This window comes from Biomphalaria glabrata, chromosome 17 (genome assembly GCF_947242115.1).
Source record: "Biomphalaria glabrata chromosome 17, xgBioGlab47.1, whole genome shotgun sequence".
Taxonomy (NCBI): Eukaryota; Metazoa; Mollusca; class Gastropoda; family Planorbidae; genus Biomphalaria; species Biomphalaria glabrata.
This window is the reverse complement of record NC_074727.1, coordinates 12,068,219-12,084,814: the sequence shown is the minus strand read 5'-3', so window position 1 is coordinate 12,084,814 and position 16,596 is coordinate 12,068,219. Positions and strand designations below refer to the sequence as shown.

Sequence of the window (16,596 nt, the reverse complement as noted above, 5' to 3'; positions counted from 1 at the left end):
AATGTTGACTTTACGTTAAATGTCGTTAAATAATGTTGACTTTACGTTAAATGTCGTTAAAAGCAGTTCCCAAAAAATGACCACATTTTGTAAGCATCAAACAATATAAGTATCCCTAAATCCGGGTATAAAATGTATAATTTAAATTTAAATAATTGAAAAGACTTTCTACTTAAATTAATACTCGCACATTCTGTCAAGCACCACCCATCCCCAAAAGAGAAATAAATAACAAAAAATGCGACCACTGGAAAGTTAATGTTTGAAAATAGCTATTTATCTTACCAATTTTAGCAATACCTCAATTATATTCGTAATAATAATATATATCTTTTATATAGCGCTACTTTCATGCCTATAGCTTATCATATGGAGTATGATGGTGATAGATAGATAGATAGATAGATAGATAGATAGATAGATAGATAGATAGATAGATAGATAGATAGATAGATAGATAGATAGATAGATAGATAGATAGATAGATAGATAGATAGCCTACATACATACATACATAGATATGATTGATAGATAGATAGGGTTAGGGTACTAGGTAGAAAGGTAGATATGCTTGATTGGCATGATTGGATGATGAAAATACATAACAATGTCACAATTTCACATGTTATAATGTTGAAGTCTCACAATCTATCACAGTTTTCCTCAGAACTTTCATCACATCTCATGTCAACATTTAGATAACTTCTTTCCATTCTTTGAGTATTTATGAGTGTGTAATTCTCTCTCTCTCTCTCTCTCTCTCTCTCTCTCTCTCTCCCTCTCTCTCTCTTTAAGAGATTATTTGATTCGCTCAACTAAAAAAAGAAAAATCCGTCCTTTGCGTCTTGATAAATCCCACGTGCATTTGAGAGTAGTGCGTAAGATGTGTTACTGTAATGTGTTCATTTTTCTCACTCTTGCAGCTCACAGCAACAAAAGAAAATTCTATTCATTGTTAAGCAACTGAATTTATAAATAAAATACAAGCCTTTATATAAATCCAAGGTTTAGATGTTTGTAATACACCACGGGATAAAAAATAAAGTTTAGTCAACAAAACTCTCTAACAAATCAAGCTATCAACAACTTTATCTGCGCAACCAGATATTCTGTCATGAATACCCCTCCCCCAAAATCATTTATTGATTAGAGCCGCCCTTAGGCATAGGCAAACTAGGCAGCCTCCTAGGGCCTCCGATTGGTGGGGACCTCTCACAGGACTCAAATACATTTTTTTGTTCAAGAGAAAATAAATGCGAAACGTGGACCAACATTTTCCCATAGCACTTCCCTGTTCCAGGGGATAGGAGGCAGAGCATACGGTAAAACTCGCCTTCTTTTATATATATATATATATTTATATATATAAAGCAGCTGTAGCACTGTGTTTATTTTTGGTTTTGTGCATCCATCTTCAGGACAGCGTCAAGGTTGGTTGTTGACGGCTATTTGGAACAGGCATGCTTTCTTGCAACGGAAGCGATGTTGATTCCATGGAAGGAACGAGATTTGTTTGTTTCTGGTTGGCTGTTGCTAAATGTAGTGGATGATGGAGGGTTTTGGAGGGGTTGGGAAAGGTCAGTTGTAATCATGAGTTGGAACGACGATAAAATAATTTGTTAAATTTTATTGTACAGTGTGTAAATTTTATTTAAGTGAATACTAGTTTCAGAATTAAAGCTTTGTATTTATGGTGAATTAAACTTCGTTGTTTGAAATGATAGTTTGTATTGGAATCTCCGGCATAACGATATTATTTGAGTCTTCAGTAATTGTTTCAAATGGAAATCTATCTACATTAAATTATAAAATCAGAAACGCATTGTCTGATCAACACAAACTCATCATAACATCAAGACATCTAGCACTCAAATACAAATGATCGTATATATATATATATATATATATATATATATATATATATAAAGAGAAAGAGAGATCTGTAGCTTTTTAAGTCTTACGAGACAATCTTTTCCCTTTGCAACTTCTTGTGTGACTCAAGAGGCCAGTCCTTGATACACAGCTGCGGTCACAGGTTGGGCATCTGTAATCACCAGGCGTCGTTGTACTGAGACAGTTGATTGGCGATTATTTTTTGATCAATGGATGAAATGTGCACAAGATTTGACTAGATACAAATAACTCATCCTTGTTGTTCTTTAGTGTGGAAGAGTTTTAATGATTGTTTCCCTTGTTTCCTTGAGAGGCCTATTGATTGCCTTTACTTTCACAAATTAATACCAGATATCCATTAGATTTGTGTGCACTCTGGGACAGCCTAAGTATGCGATGTTTAAAATTCTAATCTTCATTGATAACAAATGCTCAGGGTTTGGTTTTTTAAATTTTTTTAAGTTAAATACAGGGCCGCCGAGGGTTGTGGACGCCTGCGTGGGAAACTAAAAAACGCCGCCCCACCCGTTTTTTATCGAAAAAAAAACATTTCATTAAGACTGAGCTGGACACAGTAGGCTGAGTGCCATTTGATTCAAATCCATTTTTTGAAGACCATTCCATTTTTTTTTTCTTTCATATTCGCACCTGAATCAGTTAATTAACTATTGGTAATTAGTTATTTTGTTTGGTATCTCAAACAAGGGAAAGAAATTGTACTTGACAGAAGTGGTGGTGTAAACTGAATAAGTCCCATTCTAAGATCGCCGATCGAAAGTGAAACAAACAATATATAACTATACAATCTACTGTAGTCGTAAGTACCTCACTAACATTGTTGACACAACTACCCGAGCCATGAGTTCGAATTCCCCCCCCCTCCTTTTTTTTTTTTGTACATGCTTTTAAAAACCAATTACGATAAAATCCATCCAGAATCCATATATCCATTTCTTTCTTACCCCCCCCCCCCCCCATCATTTTTCCCAACTGGTCCAGACAAGTGACAGGATCATAGCGTATTGAGAAAGCTAAAAGCATGAAATAGCGCTAAACAAAATCAATTGGTGAAAAATAGTATTAATCGCACAGATTTAGTGTTGTTAGTCTAGATCTATTACAAATTTAATTATAGGACTGATCCAAACTAATGAATACTTTTTTGGAAGTATGTTTTATGTTTCTTTAGTTATGTATAAAAATGCCAGCTCGCGTTGATATGTTGATCCGTAGTGACAGGAATAACTTAAAGCAAAATATCTTAGTTCTGGGAAATCTCACATCGTATTAATTGCCGAAAATTGATTATCTCTGATGCCTTTGAAAGTGAAAGAATGTAATTAAATGTTATTTTCAAGTATTTGTTTAGCTTTTAGATCACTAAGTTGGTTTTCCTAAAAGACCTGAAATGAATAGGAATTGAATTTCCACAGTTTATTCAACTGTCGCTAGCTACCCCATTCTGCTTTTTTAAAAATTCTTGCTAATAAAAACCACAGTCTTCTGGGTTATGGGCCTGTTAGTATTAAAACTGTGTGGGTCGATTTGGGCGTCATAGTAATTTGTGAGTTAAATTTATATATTTAAATGTTTTATTGTTAAATTTATATATTAAAATGTTTTATTGATAAATTTATATATTTAAATGTTTAAGTGTTAAATTTATATATTTAAATGTTTTATTGTTAAATTTATATATTTAAATGTTTAAGTGTTAAATTTATATATTTAAATGTTTTATTGTTAAATTTATATATATATAAATATTTACGAGCAGTATTTCTATTTCTTATTATCTCTCGGCTGTAGTGCGTCACTTGTAATCGAGCAATGCGCCACCTTCGGCACATTCACCGTTGGTTGACCATCCCTGGCGTAACCAAATCCCTCCACTTTTCCCAGTCCATCGCAGTTCTTTACAGAACATCAAGAGGACAAGAGTGAGGCCAGTCCTTTCTTTCACGTTGTCCAGCCATCTATCTTTTGTTCGTTCACCCTTATACTTAACACTTCAAGCATGACATTTGACAGTGAATCATATTCTAGAATATGACCGAACCAGCTCAGCCTTCGTCTGTTCACAGTATTAAGGAGTTATTTCTGTTTTAGCCAGCCAAAAAGTTGATTTGTTATACTAGCCTACAAACTCATGTCTTCTTTTCCAGGTATCTGATACACTGCATTGTGCTGTAGCATTTCCTCTCAAAGTCTTGAAGTCTTCTTTCAGCCTGGGCGTTCAGTGTCCAACATTCTCAACCATGTAGTGGCATAGGAACCACTACCATAGAATACAGTTTTAATTTTATTTGGAAACTGATGTTACTCTTCTAACCACAGGTTTCTCTTGACAGCGAATGCCAAGGTTAAACATTTTGTTTTGTTGTTTTTTAATTGACACTCCATCTCTCGTTTTTTTACCCTAGTTACCTCAGTGATTCAACGTATTCTAATGTTTGGCCACTCAAATGTATGCAACACCTCGTACTATCTTCACCATAAGCTAGTTTGTTTTTTTCAGCACTTATTTCCATGCCAACATGTAACACTCAGTAAGGGCTGGACTTATGCAAAGGCAAACTAGGCAGCCGCCTAGGGCCTCATTGTTGAGGGCCTCGCATGGATAAACTCTCAAACATAGCAGAACTCTACTAACCTAGATTTATGTTTTCCATGATTCAAGATTTATATTTATCTACTTGTTAGACTACAGATGTTAGAATCAGTAAAAACACCATTGTTTCTTCCTTTTGGTGAAATACCGAGACCCTGCTCCTAGTCTGGTGATCATTAACAGTCCATAAAGCGCTGTTGTTACCGATGGTTGGATTCTAGCGCCAAACTGCTGTTAAACAGCTAAACCGTTGTGTTCGTAATATATCTTAACCAATTAAACTTCAAATAACGTGACTAACTTCCTTGTGAGCAATACTAGATATAGCTACAAACAAAATGAAGTTGAAATGAGATAAAATAACTCTAGTAGAGTTTAGTAATAATATTTGTTAACAAAATCTAACTCACTACAATAACACAACCGTTCAGTCTCATGTTTAGGAGTCGTCTCACCTAAGACCAAGTGACGACAATGCCACCTATGTTGCATCATTCACAACCAATCGCAATCCTTTTTCCTCCGTCACCATATAAACACACACACACACACTCCATAACAAGCACATTGGGGCTATCAATAAGAGCTCAACGTGTGAACAAGACAATACTCTCTGATCTCCAGCCAACCCCAGGCTACAATAAGAGCTCAACGTGTGAACAAGACGATACTCTCTGATCTCCAGCCAACCCCAGGCTACAATAAGAGCTCAACGTGTGAACAAGACAATACTCTCTGATATCCAGCCAACCCCAGGCTACAATAAGAGCTCAACGTGTGAACAAGACAATACTCTCTGATCTCCAGCCAACCCCAGGCTACAATAAGAGCTCAACGTGTGAACAAGACAATACTCTCTGATCTCCAGCCAACCCCAGGCTACAATAAGAGCTCAACGTGTGAACAAGACAATAGTCTCTGATCTTCAGCCAACCCCAGGCTACAATAAGAGCTCAACGTGTGAACAAGACAATACTCTCTGATACCCAGCCAACCCCAGGCTACAATAAGAGCTCAACGTGTGAACAAGACAATACTCTCTGATACCCAGCCAACCCTAGGCTACAATATGAGCTCAACGTGTGAACAAGACAATACTCTCTGATACCCAGCCAACCCCAGGCTATCAATAAAAGCTGTACATGGCTCATCATTCGTTTCACACAACTGTTATCAGATTAGCTCATTTTCGGCATGTTTTGTTTGTATTGACAGGGGGTGGGGGTGAGGGGTTCAGCTCATGTTTAAGAGAACACAAAGAAGGTTCTCATTAACACTTGCATCATCATCCAATTATCGTAAATAAACAATTAACCATGAAGAATTATTAATCAAGCAAAATGGTGATTGAGACAAGTGTGTCAACTTAGATAAGGCGAGGGGGATTAAATCTAGTGAGCCTACCTTGGGCAACTTTTCTTAAAATGAGTAACGCCATCTGTCGGCAGCATACATCTTGTAACAGTGCATATACATTGTGCTATTAATTTCAAAACCATATGCTACTGTGCATTCCACTCGATGTATTAGTAGACGTATTATTGGTATACTGTCCTTGAAATAACAAAAACAAGTCCAAATATATTACGCTTTGAAATTCCATAAGCACTATAAACTTTCTGTATATTAAAGGTCGTTAAAAGCAAGTTCCCAAAAAGTGTCCATATTTTGCTAGAGTAAAAATTTAAAAATAGTATTTAACCCAGCTATACATTTTCTTCAACTATGTTAATGCTTGGCCCTGATGACTGACGGACTGATAATGCCTAATTCTCCAACTTGACGTGAACGAGAAAATAACGAAAATGTATTCTGTTATTACTTAACGTAAGCCTAGATGTCCTAGAACAACTAAGCTATTTTTAAGATCGAAATCGCAGAGGTTAAATTTACCCAAAACGATACGATTTTCTATTCGCAATTTTACCCAATATGTTTTTTTAAGCCGACATTTTATTGCCTAAAATAAAAAATTATATTTTCTTCCGCTTTATGCACTTTTTAACACTATTTTTGTGCGAAAATTTATTTCTTTACATTTTTTTTAAAGCGTTCCCCGAAAGGGAAATAGACGCTATTAGTTTTGTGTGGTCTTTCTGTCCTCCGTCCGTCCGTCCCTTTATATATCGTAAATGATATTTTAGACCTTTCAAAGTTCTGATGCAACGGCTTCTTTTTTCTTTTCTGAAGGCGAAAAAAATAACTTTTTAAATCAACTATGCAGGCAGTTTTTTCATAAAAATAAACCATTTTTACAACTATTCACTATTAATAGTAACAAACACGGAAGGCTAATTAGAAAGGGAGATTCTTATTCACCTTATTTTTAACACATTTATGCAAACGGTTTTAGATTTTTTGCCAAAAAAAGCATCTTTTTACATTTGTATTGCTAAGTTTAATAAGTTCTATCATACCAACTACTACTTTTACAAAACAAAATGTTTACTTTTTTTATGTATTTAGTATGTTCATGAGTGGAACATAATTTAAAACAACAATTAATAAGTAGTTTTTCTAATTATTTTGTATACTAGAAGATATATACATATATATTCCATTTGGACGCTTTGTATAAGAGATTGACCCTTTACAAAACAATTAGATCAATTAGATAATCATTATATGACATAAGTTAACTTTATCTTCATTTTCACCTTTCTATCCCTTGGTCTGCTGGACCGTTGGGGCACCACACAAGATCTGTCAACTTTTCTCCATTCTTCTCTGTCATTTGCCTTTTGATAGAATTTTATTCTGATATTCTGTCTGAAAATATTGATACCGGCCTTTTTACCTGCCTGGGTGGACCACTTCGGCGGCCGATTTTCAGTTTGTGTTCCCATACAAACTGTCTTTGTAACCTTGTTTTTATTTATGTTTATTTCTAAACAGACCTAGATCTAGATAATTGTCAGAGTGAATGTGAGGGATTATCCTTAGATCAGGGTGTGATCATCTGTGTGAAAGTGTGCCTGGGTGTGTGTGAAGAAAATGACTACAATTTAAAATGTAAAGACTGTAGTTAATGATAATGTTTAGAACAAATTGAGAATGACCAGATCTAGATCTACAAATAAGCCCTTAGTCTAAAAATAAATCCTAATATTCACAGTGAATATAAGGGCCTATTAAATGTGTAATTCTGTGTGTGTGTGTGTCTCTCTCTCTCTCTGCTCTTTGGAGAGATGAATAATAGATTTTGTGGAGATGGGCTATTCTGAAATAGTTGCGTCTCTAGATCTATATATATATATTACCGACAAAGACCTTCTATTGGAGGATGCCAACACAAAAATGCGATGTCATTTTAATGTTGGCTGTGCTACTGAAAATACAAGGTCCATACAAATCTTAACGATACATGTTTTGTCAGGCACAAGAAATAAGTGTGCACAGTTTCAACTTGATACGAAATTGGGTGTGGGAGAAATAACGTGTTCAAGCTTTTTCACCAGAAAGAAAGAGAGATAAACAGACAGTGAGTTGATATAAGCTTTGTATTAAACTTAAAACTTTATAAAAAAAACTACAGTCACTTTATGTACAACAGCCTCGGAAAACAAATGAATAATGACAGAACACTGATCAATGAGACGTGAGATAACAGCTATTTATCATCCTTTTTGAAGTTATGTTTATACGTAGGATGATACTATTGATGGGGATAGATAGATTAGGGCTATTTTAAAAAAGGATGATAAACAGACAGACAGACAGACAGATAGATAGATAGATAGATAAATAGATAGATAGATAGATAGATAGATAGATAGATAGATAGATAGATAGATAGATAGATAGATAGATAGATAGATAGATGGATGGATGGATGGATGGATGGATGGACGGACGGACGGACGGACAGACAGACAGACAGATTGACAGACAGATAGATAGATAGATAGATAGATAGATAGATAGATAGATAGATAGATAGATAGATAGATAGATAGATAGATAGATAGACAGACAGATAGATAGATAGACAGACAGACAAACAGAAAGACAGATAGATAGATAGATAGATAGATAGATAGATAGATAGATAGATAGATAGATAGATAGATAGATAGATAGATAGATAGATAGATAGAAAGATAGATAGATAGATAGATAGATAGATAGATAGATAGATAGATAGATAGATAGATAGATAGATAGATAGATAGATAGATAAAAGTTTCAACTTTATCCGAGAATGGGTGTAGGAGAAAAAACGTGTTCAGAATTTTTGACAGACAGGCAGACAGACAAAGTTAACATAAGCTTTGAAAAATAACATGAACGATGGACAGACAGGCCACACAAAACTAATGGTGACTTTTCCCCTTTCGTAGGGCCACTTGAAAGAGTTGGATTTTGAAATACTTTTATTTCAACTATCATATTGCACAAAATAAAAAGTAAGTGATAGTGTTCTAACGTTTTCCATTCTTTGTTGTTTTTATTACTCAGCTTTTTTGGCAGTTGCCTTTGTTATTGCGATTGTAAGGTTTTCCTTTCAAGCACACCCCAAACTGAACATCACAAGTGCACGTCTTATGTGCACACGAGCCAGCAGTATCTGAAAGTAGGAAAACGCGGAGTTTCAGTCACTCTTATACTTTAAAAAAAAAAAAGCTTAAATTAAGCGTTGTTGTATCAATTACTTTAGAGCAGTCATGTGAAATTAAATTTTTAGATCTTCACTAACGATAATAGATCTGTGCCATTAGAAATATTTTTACCAATTGTTTTTGTTTAGCTTTCTAAATGCGCTATGATCCTATCACTTATCTAGACAAGTTAAGAAAGGCTTGGGGGGAGGATAGAAGAAAGAAGGGGGTATCTGGGTGAAGATTACCGTGAAAGCTTTTTAAATGTATTTTAATTTGTTTTTAAAAGTTGTACGACTTAAATTCGAAGACTGAAGTCTCCTCTTAAATTCGAAGACTGAAGCCTCCTCTTAAATTCGAAGACTGAAGCCTCCTCTTAAATTCGAAGACTGAAGCCTCCTCAAGCCAATACACTAACCACTGTGCCAGCGAAGTGTTTAATGAAAATGAAAGGTTTCATATCTATTTTTAGTTTCAAACTTTTAAACCACGACCTAATTCTCTACGAAGTAAAAAGAGGGCTAATTCAACTTATACCTCCACATTTATCAAGTACAATTTTTTTCCTTTGTTCGATACCAAACAAAATAATTGATAATTAATTGACTTTTTTTTTCATCGATTCTTATTTTGTCAGGTACAAGAAATAATTGTGCAAAATGTCAACATGATCTGAGATTCGCTGTGGGGAGACGTAACGTGTAAAAAAAATTGTACCAGACAGACAGGGCTTTGTAAAATAGATCCTTACTGTAACTACTTAATGAACTTTGTAAAATAGATCCTTACCGTAACTACTTAATGAACTTTGTCAAATAGATCCTTACTGTAACTACTTAATGAACTTTGTCAAATAGATCCTTACTGTAACTACTTAATGAACTTTGTAAAATAGATCCTTACCGTAACTACTTAATGAACTTTGTCAAATAGATCCTTACTGTAACTACTTAATGAACTTTGTAAAATAGATCCTTACCGTAACTACTTAATGAACTTTGTGAAATAGATCCTTACTGTAACTACTTAATGAACTTTGTAAAATAGATCCTTACCGTAACTACTTAATGAACTTTGTCAAATAGATCCTTACTGTAACTACTTAATGAACTTTGTAAAATAGATCCTTACCGTAACTACTTAATGAACACAACATGTGAAACGTATCGTAATAACTTAACATCAATGACTTTTTACTTACTAGGGCAACTGCAAGAGCCGTTGCTACAGTTGATGCGATTTAGTATGAGTTGGGCAGGAATAATGCAGTCTTTGTTAACACTAGCATAACATCTGTCGTGGTCGTAGCAGCATCTGAAGAGTCACAGTGACAACATGAAATACCACTAGCCAGAAGTGTCAGAGGAAAGCTGATAGTGGCATCACCTCCCAGGTTATCACCCCTTCCTAAAATAAAGTTTCCCAATAAAATTCGTTTGTGTGTCTTTTTTTAGACAATTAGTATAAAGACGCACCGAAACTAACGGACTATGAACGCGACCTTTAGTGATATCACGGAGTAGCGGGTTTTAGTTTATTTATGTTATTGTTAGCCAGTTGCTGTTAGGAATTTAAGGTGACAAAATCTTATTACGGACAGAGACTCGACTGTTTCCTTTATGTATAAAAAAAATTTCAATTTCTAAAGGTCTAGGGTTAGTCCTTACATTATGTTAATGTGTAGGTCTTGTTCATAAGTAGTTTAAACTCATCTAATACACCAGTACAAGAAACTCAAACATCTTCTGAGTAATCTCTGTCGAAGTCAGACAGACATCAAACAATTGCTAGATCAAGGCCTGTCACAAGTTACGTTGCCTAGATCAAGACTAGATCTATATTCAACATGTAAAATTTGCGCCTATTTTTATATGTCTAGCAGCTACGCTCTATTTTTCTTTCTATTTTTGACCTGACATATTATTGCTTGGTTATCACCAACTATTGGGTTTCATCAGTGCGGTCCTCACTTCCCCCCTAGAGACGCCACTACTATTAAGGTTGTTCTGAAATAGAGATAAAGTGTCTAGCACCTATCTCATCTACCTGCCCTTTCAACTCCTACAGTTTAAAATATTTCTGATTCCTTTCTGTGTAAATGCAAATTTGAAACCATGCAGAAATTTTGGATCCAAGAAATAAAAACCTGTATAAATTCATGGGCATATAAGGAAACAAAACAGATGTAGACTGGTTCTTACTGGTCAATTGAAAAATGTCCACTTGTTTTTTTTTTCAAAACCAGAGATTCCTACCTCAAAATATATTTAACACAAAATTATATTTAAAAAAAAAAGAACAGCAATTTCTGCTTCACATTTTCTCTTTAAAAAAAATGAGACCAGCACACACAAAACTAAATTGCAATAAGAAAAACAAAACCTGTCCACTGAGTCCATGATTTTGCCGCCACCGCCTAACCCACAATAGCATCCATAGTTGTTATAATCAAACGGATTCCGTCCAGTATACGTGGTGATAGCCACTGGTAAGGAAGGTAAGCCTCTTTCTGATCTTTCTGCATCTGAAAAACCTTTGAATGGAGGAATGGACTAGATCTATTACTTACAATGTCAGTGTGGGATTGAAGGCTTGTTTTCATATAAAAGACAAAGAAACCAGTTAGAAACTGCTATTAGAACAAAACACACACGAGCGTAAAAAAATAGGGATTTGAAGATTTATCTTCAATGTTGACAGCTAAATTAAAGTGAAAAACAAACAAAATATAAATATACTTTAAAAAATATATATATATTATCAAAGGGAAAGAACTCACAACTATTTCTCTCAATAATGTCGAAGTTATTTTTCTTTTTTTAATATCAAACAAAATAATTAATTACCAAATATTCATAGACTTATTGAATAATTTTTTAAAAAATTGATTCAATATTTTGTTAGGTCCAATAAACAATTGTTCAAAGTTTTAACTCTAGAGAATGGGTGTGGAAGAAATTACGTGGAAAATAATTATAAGGGAACAAAACCATACATATTTAGCCATAAATCGGAAATCTAAAGGATTGATTTCAAAGTTAGTATACATCAAAATAATTAATTATCAGTTATTAATTGACTAATTGGTTACATTTTTTTATTGATTTATTTATTGTCTTTGCCAATAAATAGTTGTTCAAAGCTCCAACTTGATACGACAATGGGAGTATCTTATTTTATAAAATACAGACGTTACTTCAAAAAAGAAGATGATTACGTCCTACGCGTTATGCATCTAGTCCTGCATGTTAACCAATTACTTAAATTCTGTGTATGACATTTTTTGCGGATCTGTACAACAGTTTAAGAGATCAATGAATCAGTGAGTGAGTCAGTGGTACTTTACGTTACCTTTATAGAGTGGTATGTGTAATGTAGAAATATAAGAGAAATTCCCTTAAGGATAATACTATTATTATTATTGTTTTTTTTTTTATTATTATTGTAAGTGAAATCTACCATACGAATACAAACAGAAGGTGTTTTTTTAAATTGATTTTTGTATAGCGCAATTTATCATGCTTAGCAGGGCCGGTCTTAGGCCACTGCAACCTATGCGGTCGCAGTGTGCCCCGCACTTTCATAGGCCCCGCGCGATGCGAATTCTAGGTGTAAATTATTAAATTAAACCATTTTAACTTATTATTAAAGGGTTCCTTGAATGCTCCTGAAATAATAAATTATAAGAAAAAGTCATGAAAATGTCCAGATATTATAAAAATCTTCTGAAAACTCATGCAAATCTTAAAACAGACAAAATTGTCATTTCGATGTGTCATTCAATATGGAAAACGCCAATCCTACGCCAATCCTATTTTGCGAGTCGATAGTAAATCTAAAAGACAGTATCCTTTTTTTGTTTATCGGCTTTTGTTGAAAAACTACCATCTATTGTTGATGGCTCGTAAAGTTAATTTAACAGTTATTTTGTACTTAGTAAAGTATGAATAAAATGCAAAGACGAATTTATTTTCTAATACAAAATCTTAATTTTCACTTATTATCCTTATCACAACCCAAATTAGGCCCCGCGCAATTCGTTTCCCATAGGGCCCCGCAACCTGTAGGACCAGCCCTGATGCTTAGGCCTATGACATGGGCAGTGCGCTATGATCCAACCTCTTTTTTAGACCAGTGGGGTATCTATGAGGTTTTCCGTACTGCATTAAAGAGCTCAGCTAATACAACTTTGCTTGTTGGGATTCAAACACGAGCCCCCCGCTTTTACCCCTCAGCCTCACATGCTACGGAGGCGGGAAACAAAGCTAGAGCATATCGGCAGTGACAAAAAGGTAACACCCTACCTCCGATACACAAAAGCACAACGAGCGCTGAGGCTAGAGATGTGCTAATCACTGACATAATCCAAGACTTAACACTGAAACAAAACAATGACAAAAATGTGTTATAAATTAAAAGATGTTTTTTTTAAACAGCAATAAGTATGTATTTCTGTATAGTTTATATACCAAATAATAACAAGTTGGATTGGAATCTCCTGCGGAAAAAAAAAAGATTTTTTTTTTAAATTAATGACACACTTATTTGATTATTTTTAAAAGAAAAAGTGTAATATTTTTTTTATCGTTTTGCTGTCTCCAAAATCTCCAGATAGATTTTTATATTTAGGCCTACTAGCGTAGACTGCCTGGTCGTGAGGTATGCGCTCTGGATTGTCGTTCCGAGGTCACGATGGTCGCAGGTTCGAACCCTACCAGCTTTCTCCCGTCGTGTTGCGGGATGAGGAATGTAATTATCTTCAAATCTCAAGGAACACCTTAAGCACGTCAAACATTTTACAAATAAACAAAAGACGCTCTTTATTCAACAAATGAGACCTTTAGGTTGACTCCTTATTGTTCGTTATGTAGAGTTCAACAGTTGCTCAAGCTTATAACCCTGACTATTATTGCGACTCATACCATATACCTGCAATTGCTAACAAAATATTAAATAGGCTATGTTTTGTTTTGTTGTTTTGTTATGTTGTTTTGTTATGGTTTCCTAGTCTCGATGTGATGCTCTATTTTTGTTGATGTTTTATTTGTTTGTTGTTTTTTTTTTTTATATTAATTTGATATAAACCAATTTTGTATGTTGTTGTTTTTTTTTTTTTACGTTTTGTTAAACAATTTTTATAATTTATTTATTAAGTTTAGATTGTGTGTTGTTTTGTAACCTTTTGTAACGCTTTTGTTTCATTTTGTATATATATTTTAGAGTCTTATGATTATGAATATGTTCGTCTTTATTCAGTTATTATTGTGATGTTTGTCACGGTCTCAGTTGACATTGCCTGATTTAATGTTCGCGTCATGTTAAGAGTTTAAAAGACACGTGGAATTCCTGATGTAGAAAACAGGAAGTAGAATGAATAAAGTTGACTTCAGTCAAGTCAGTCAAGTGGTACACTTTGGACCGGGTGGTCAAGTAAAGTGCTATCCTCTGTACGAGGCAGTCTAGTGTATTTTTGGTCCGGGACGGACAGTAGCGACTTAGAAAAGTCGAGTAGTAATTTCAGTTAGATAGTAACTTGTGGGCAGTTGTTGCCAGTGGTCTTTTGAGACATGTAATTATATTAGTTATTCTGCATTATTCTGTACAGTGTTACCCGCTGAGATGCGGACGTGATTTTTAATATACTCTGGAGAGTTTAACGTATTGGATATATTTGATACCGCTGTTATGCGGATAGGATTGTTTATTATTTCTTGACTTGTAGCACTAACAAGGAGTGCAGTATTATTATGTTGTAAAATAAACTTTATATTTGTCTGCTGAAACGGACTTAAGTCAGTTTGTAGTGTATATATTTGTCACGTGTCAAGAGTGCTCCAGGAAGCACGAACCCAGTATTCAACGACATTCGCATCGTTCAACGTTACGCCATTTAACGTCATTTACAATGTTATAGTTCCATGGTTATACTTTGTTAAGGTTTGTATTATTTTACATAGGGACATATTTGTGAAAATTGAAACTATAAAGGCGAATGAAATTATGTAAAATGGTAATTTGCCTATGAGCTACGTAATCTTTCTCTAGATGTGTAATGTACATACAAACGTGTTAATACTTACATAATTTTTTAACTAAGTAAAAGTATTTTGCTGTTAAAAAACATCAAATAAAGTCAAAGTAAAAGTAAATAAATTTATATCTAGAAGTGTCTTATATACTTTGGGCAAATTGTCGTCTGCTTATCAGTAACGCCATCTGTTCACTGGATATATATCTTGTAAAAGTTTATTTCACCTTTTTTTATATGAGCATATTTTACTATGTATTAAACTTGAGATGTAATTTTTGTTAATTAAATCTACTATTTTTATAATGATCTTGAAATATCATAGACGTGAAGATACTCCCCTTTAAAAAAAACACTAATAATTAAGACTTTTGTTGACAAATACTGTTGAAAGAATGCAGTCTGGTCACTGAAGAAAATTGATCACATTTCATTTTTTTTAAGGGTGGCAAAAAAAAATAATGATAAATAAATGATAAATAAATGAAAAAAAAAGTATCTTTAATACAATTATTTTTAAAAAATTGAATAGCTATTTAACTGAGGCCATGGAGGGGCAGAATGAATTCGAAATGGCCCATAATTGGTGAATGACAGTAGAAAGTGGGACTGTGGCACAGATGGGAGAAGTGCGCCATAAAAATGTCAAAAGCCTGATAGAGAAACATGATTTGTAAGTCTAATTGGCTCAGTTTGAAGCTGTTACAGCAAAGTTGTACCACTGTAATGAATGGTCTGTATAAACTTCCCCATTTCATTTTTAAAAAAACAACAACTGTAAAGCCTACAGGGGAAGGTTGTTTCTCGAAGTTTCTCACTGAAAATTATGATGAGTTTGAAACGGTTTTGATACATTACGCGGACGTACCGCCTGGTGAAGTCACTTCTGAAAGTTGGGGGCGAGGGTTTAGGTGCAAATGTCTGAGTTAACAAATGCATCAGAGAATTGCCTACTTATGGACTATGGCTGAAGTCGGTAAAACTGTGAGTTGAAAGATGTAGTTAACAAATACAAGCTTTGTTTTCTACCCGGCTTTGCTCGGTTTTTTTTTTACAAAGCTTATAGCAACTCACTGTGTCTGTCTGTCTGGTACAATATTTTTACACGTTATTTTTCCGACACCCAATCTGAAACTTAGCACTATTATTTCTTTTACCTGACAGCACAAGAATCAGTTTAAAAAATTAACCAATCAGTTAATTAACTATTGGTAACATGATCGTAGCCAGGGGGGGGTTCTTGGGGTTCAAACCCCCCCCCCAGGGGGGGAACGAAATTAAGTGACTGATTTTTGCTTTCATTTTGTTTATTTTAGGTGAGATTTTAATACTAAATCATCTCTTACCACAGCACAGCCGAGGGGGTTTTGAGTTAAAAACCCTGTACCAGGGGGTTTTGAGTTTAAACCCCCTACCAGGGGGTTTTGAGATTTTTAAAAACCCTATCAGGGGGTTTTGAGGTACAA

General features: G+C 34.5%; 1 protein-coding gene across 1 annotated transcript; it reads right to left on the bottom strand.

The window, feature by feature from the left end:
• Positions 1–8,859: 8,859 nt before the first annotated feature.
• LOC106051096 (acidic phospholipase A2 E-like) lies at positions 8,860–15,307 on the bottom strand. Its single transcript, XM_013206226.2, has 5 exons — positions 15,183–15,307; positions 13,407–13,480; positions 11,485–11,635; positions 10,304–10,416; positions 8,860–9,071 (listed from the first exon to the last, which is right to left on the bottom strand). The coding sequence occupies exons 2-5, from the start codon at positions 13,462–13,464 to the stop codon at positions 8,959–8,961; spliced, it is 435 nt and encodes a 144-aa protein (XP_013061680.2). The 5' UTR covers positions 13,465–13,480; positions 15,183–15,307; the 3' UTR covers positions 8,860–8,958.
• Between the last annotated feature and the right edge of the window lie 1,289 nt (positions 15,308–16,596).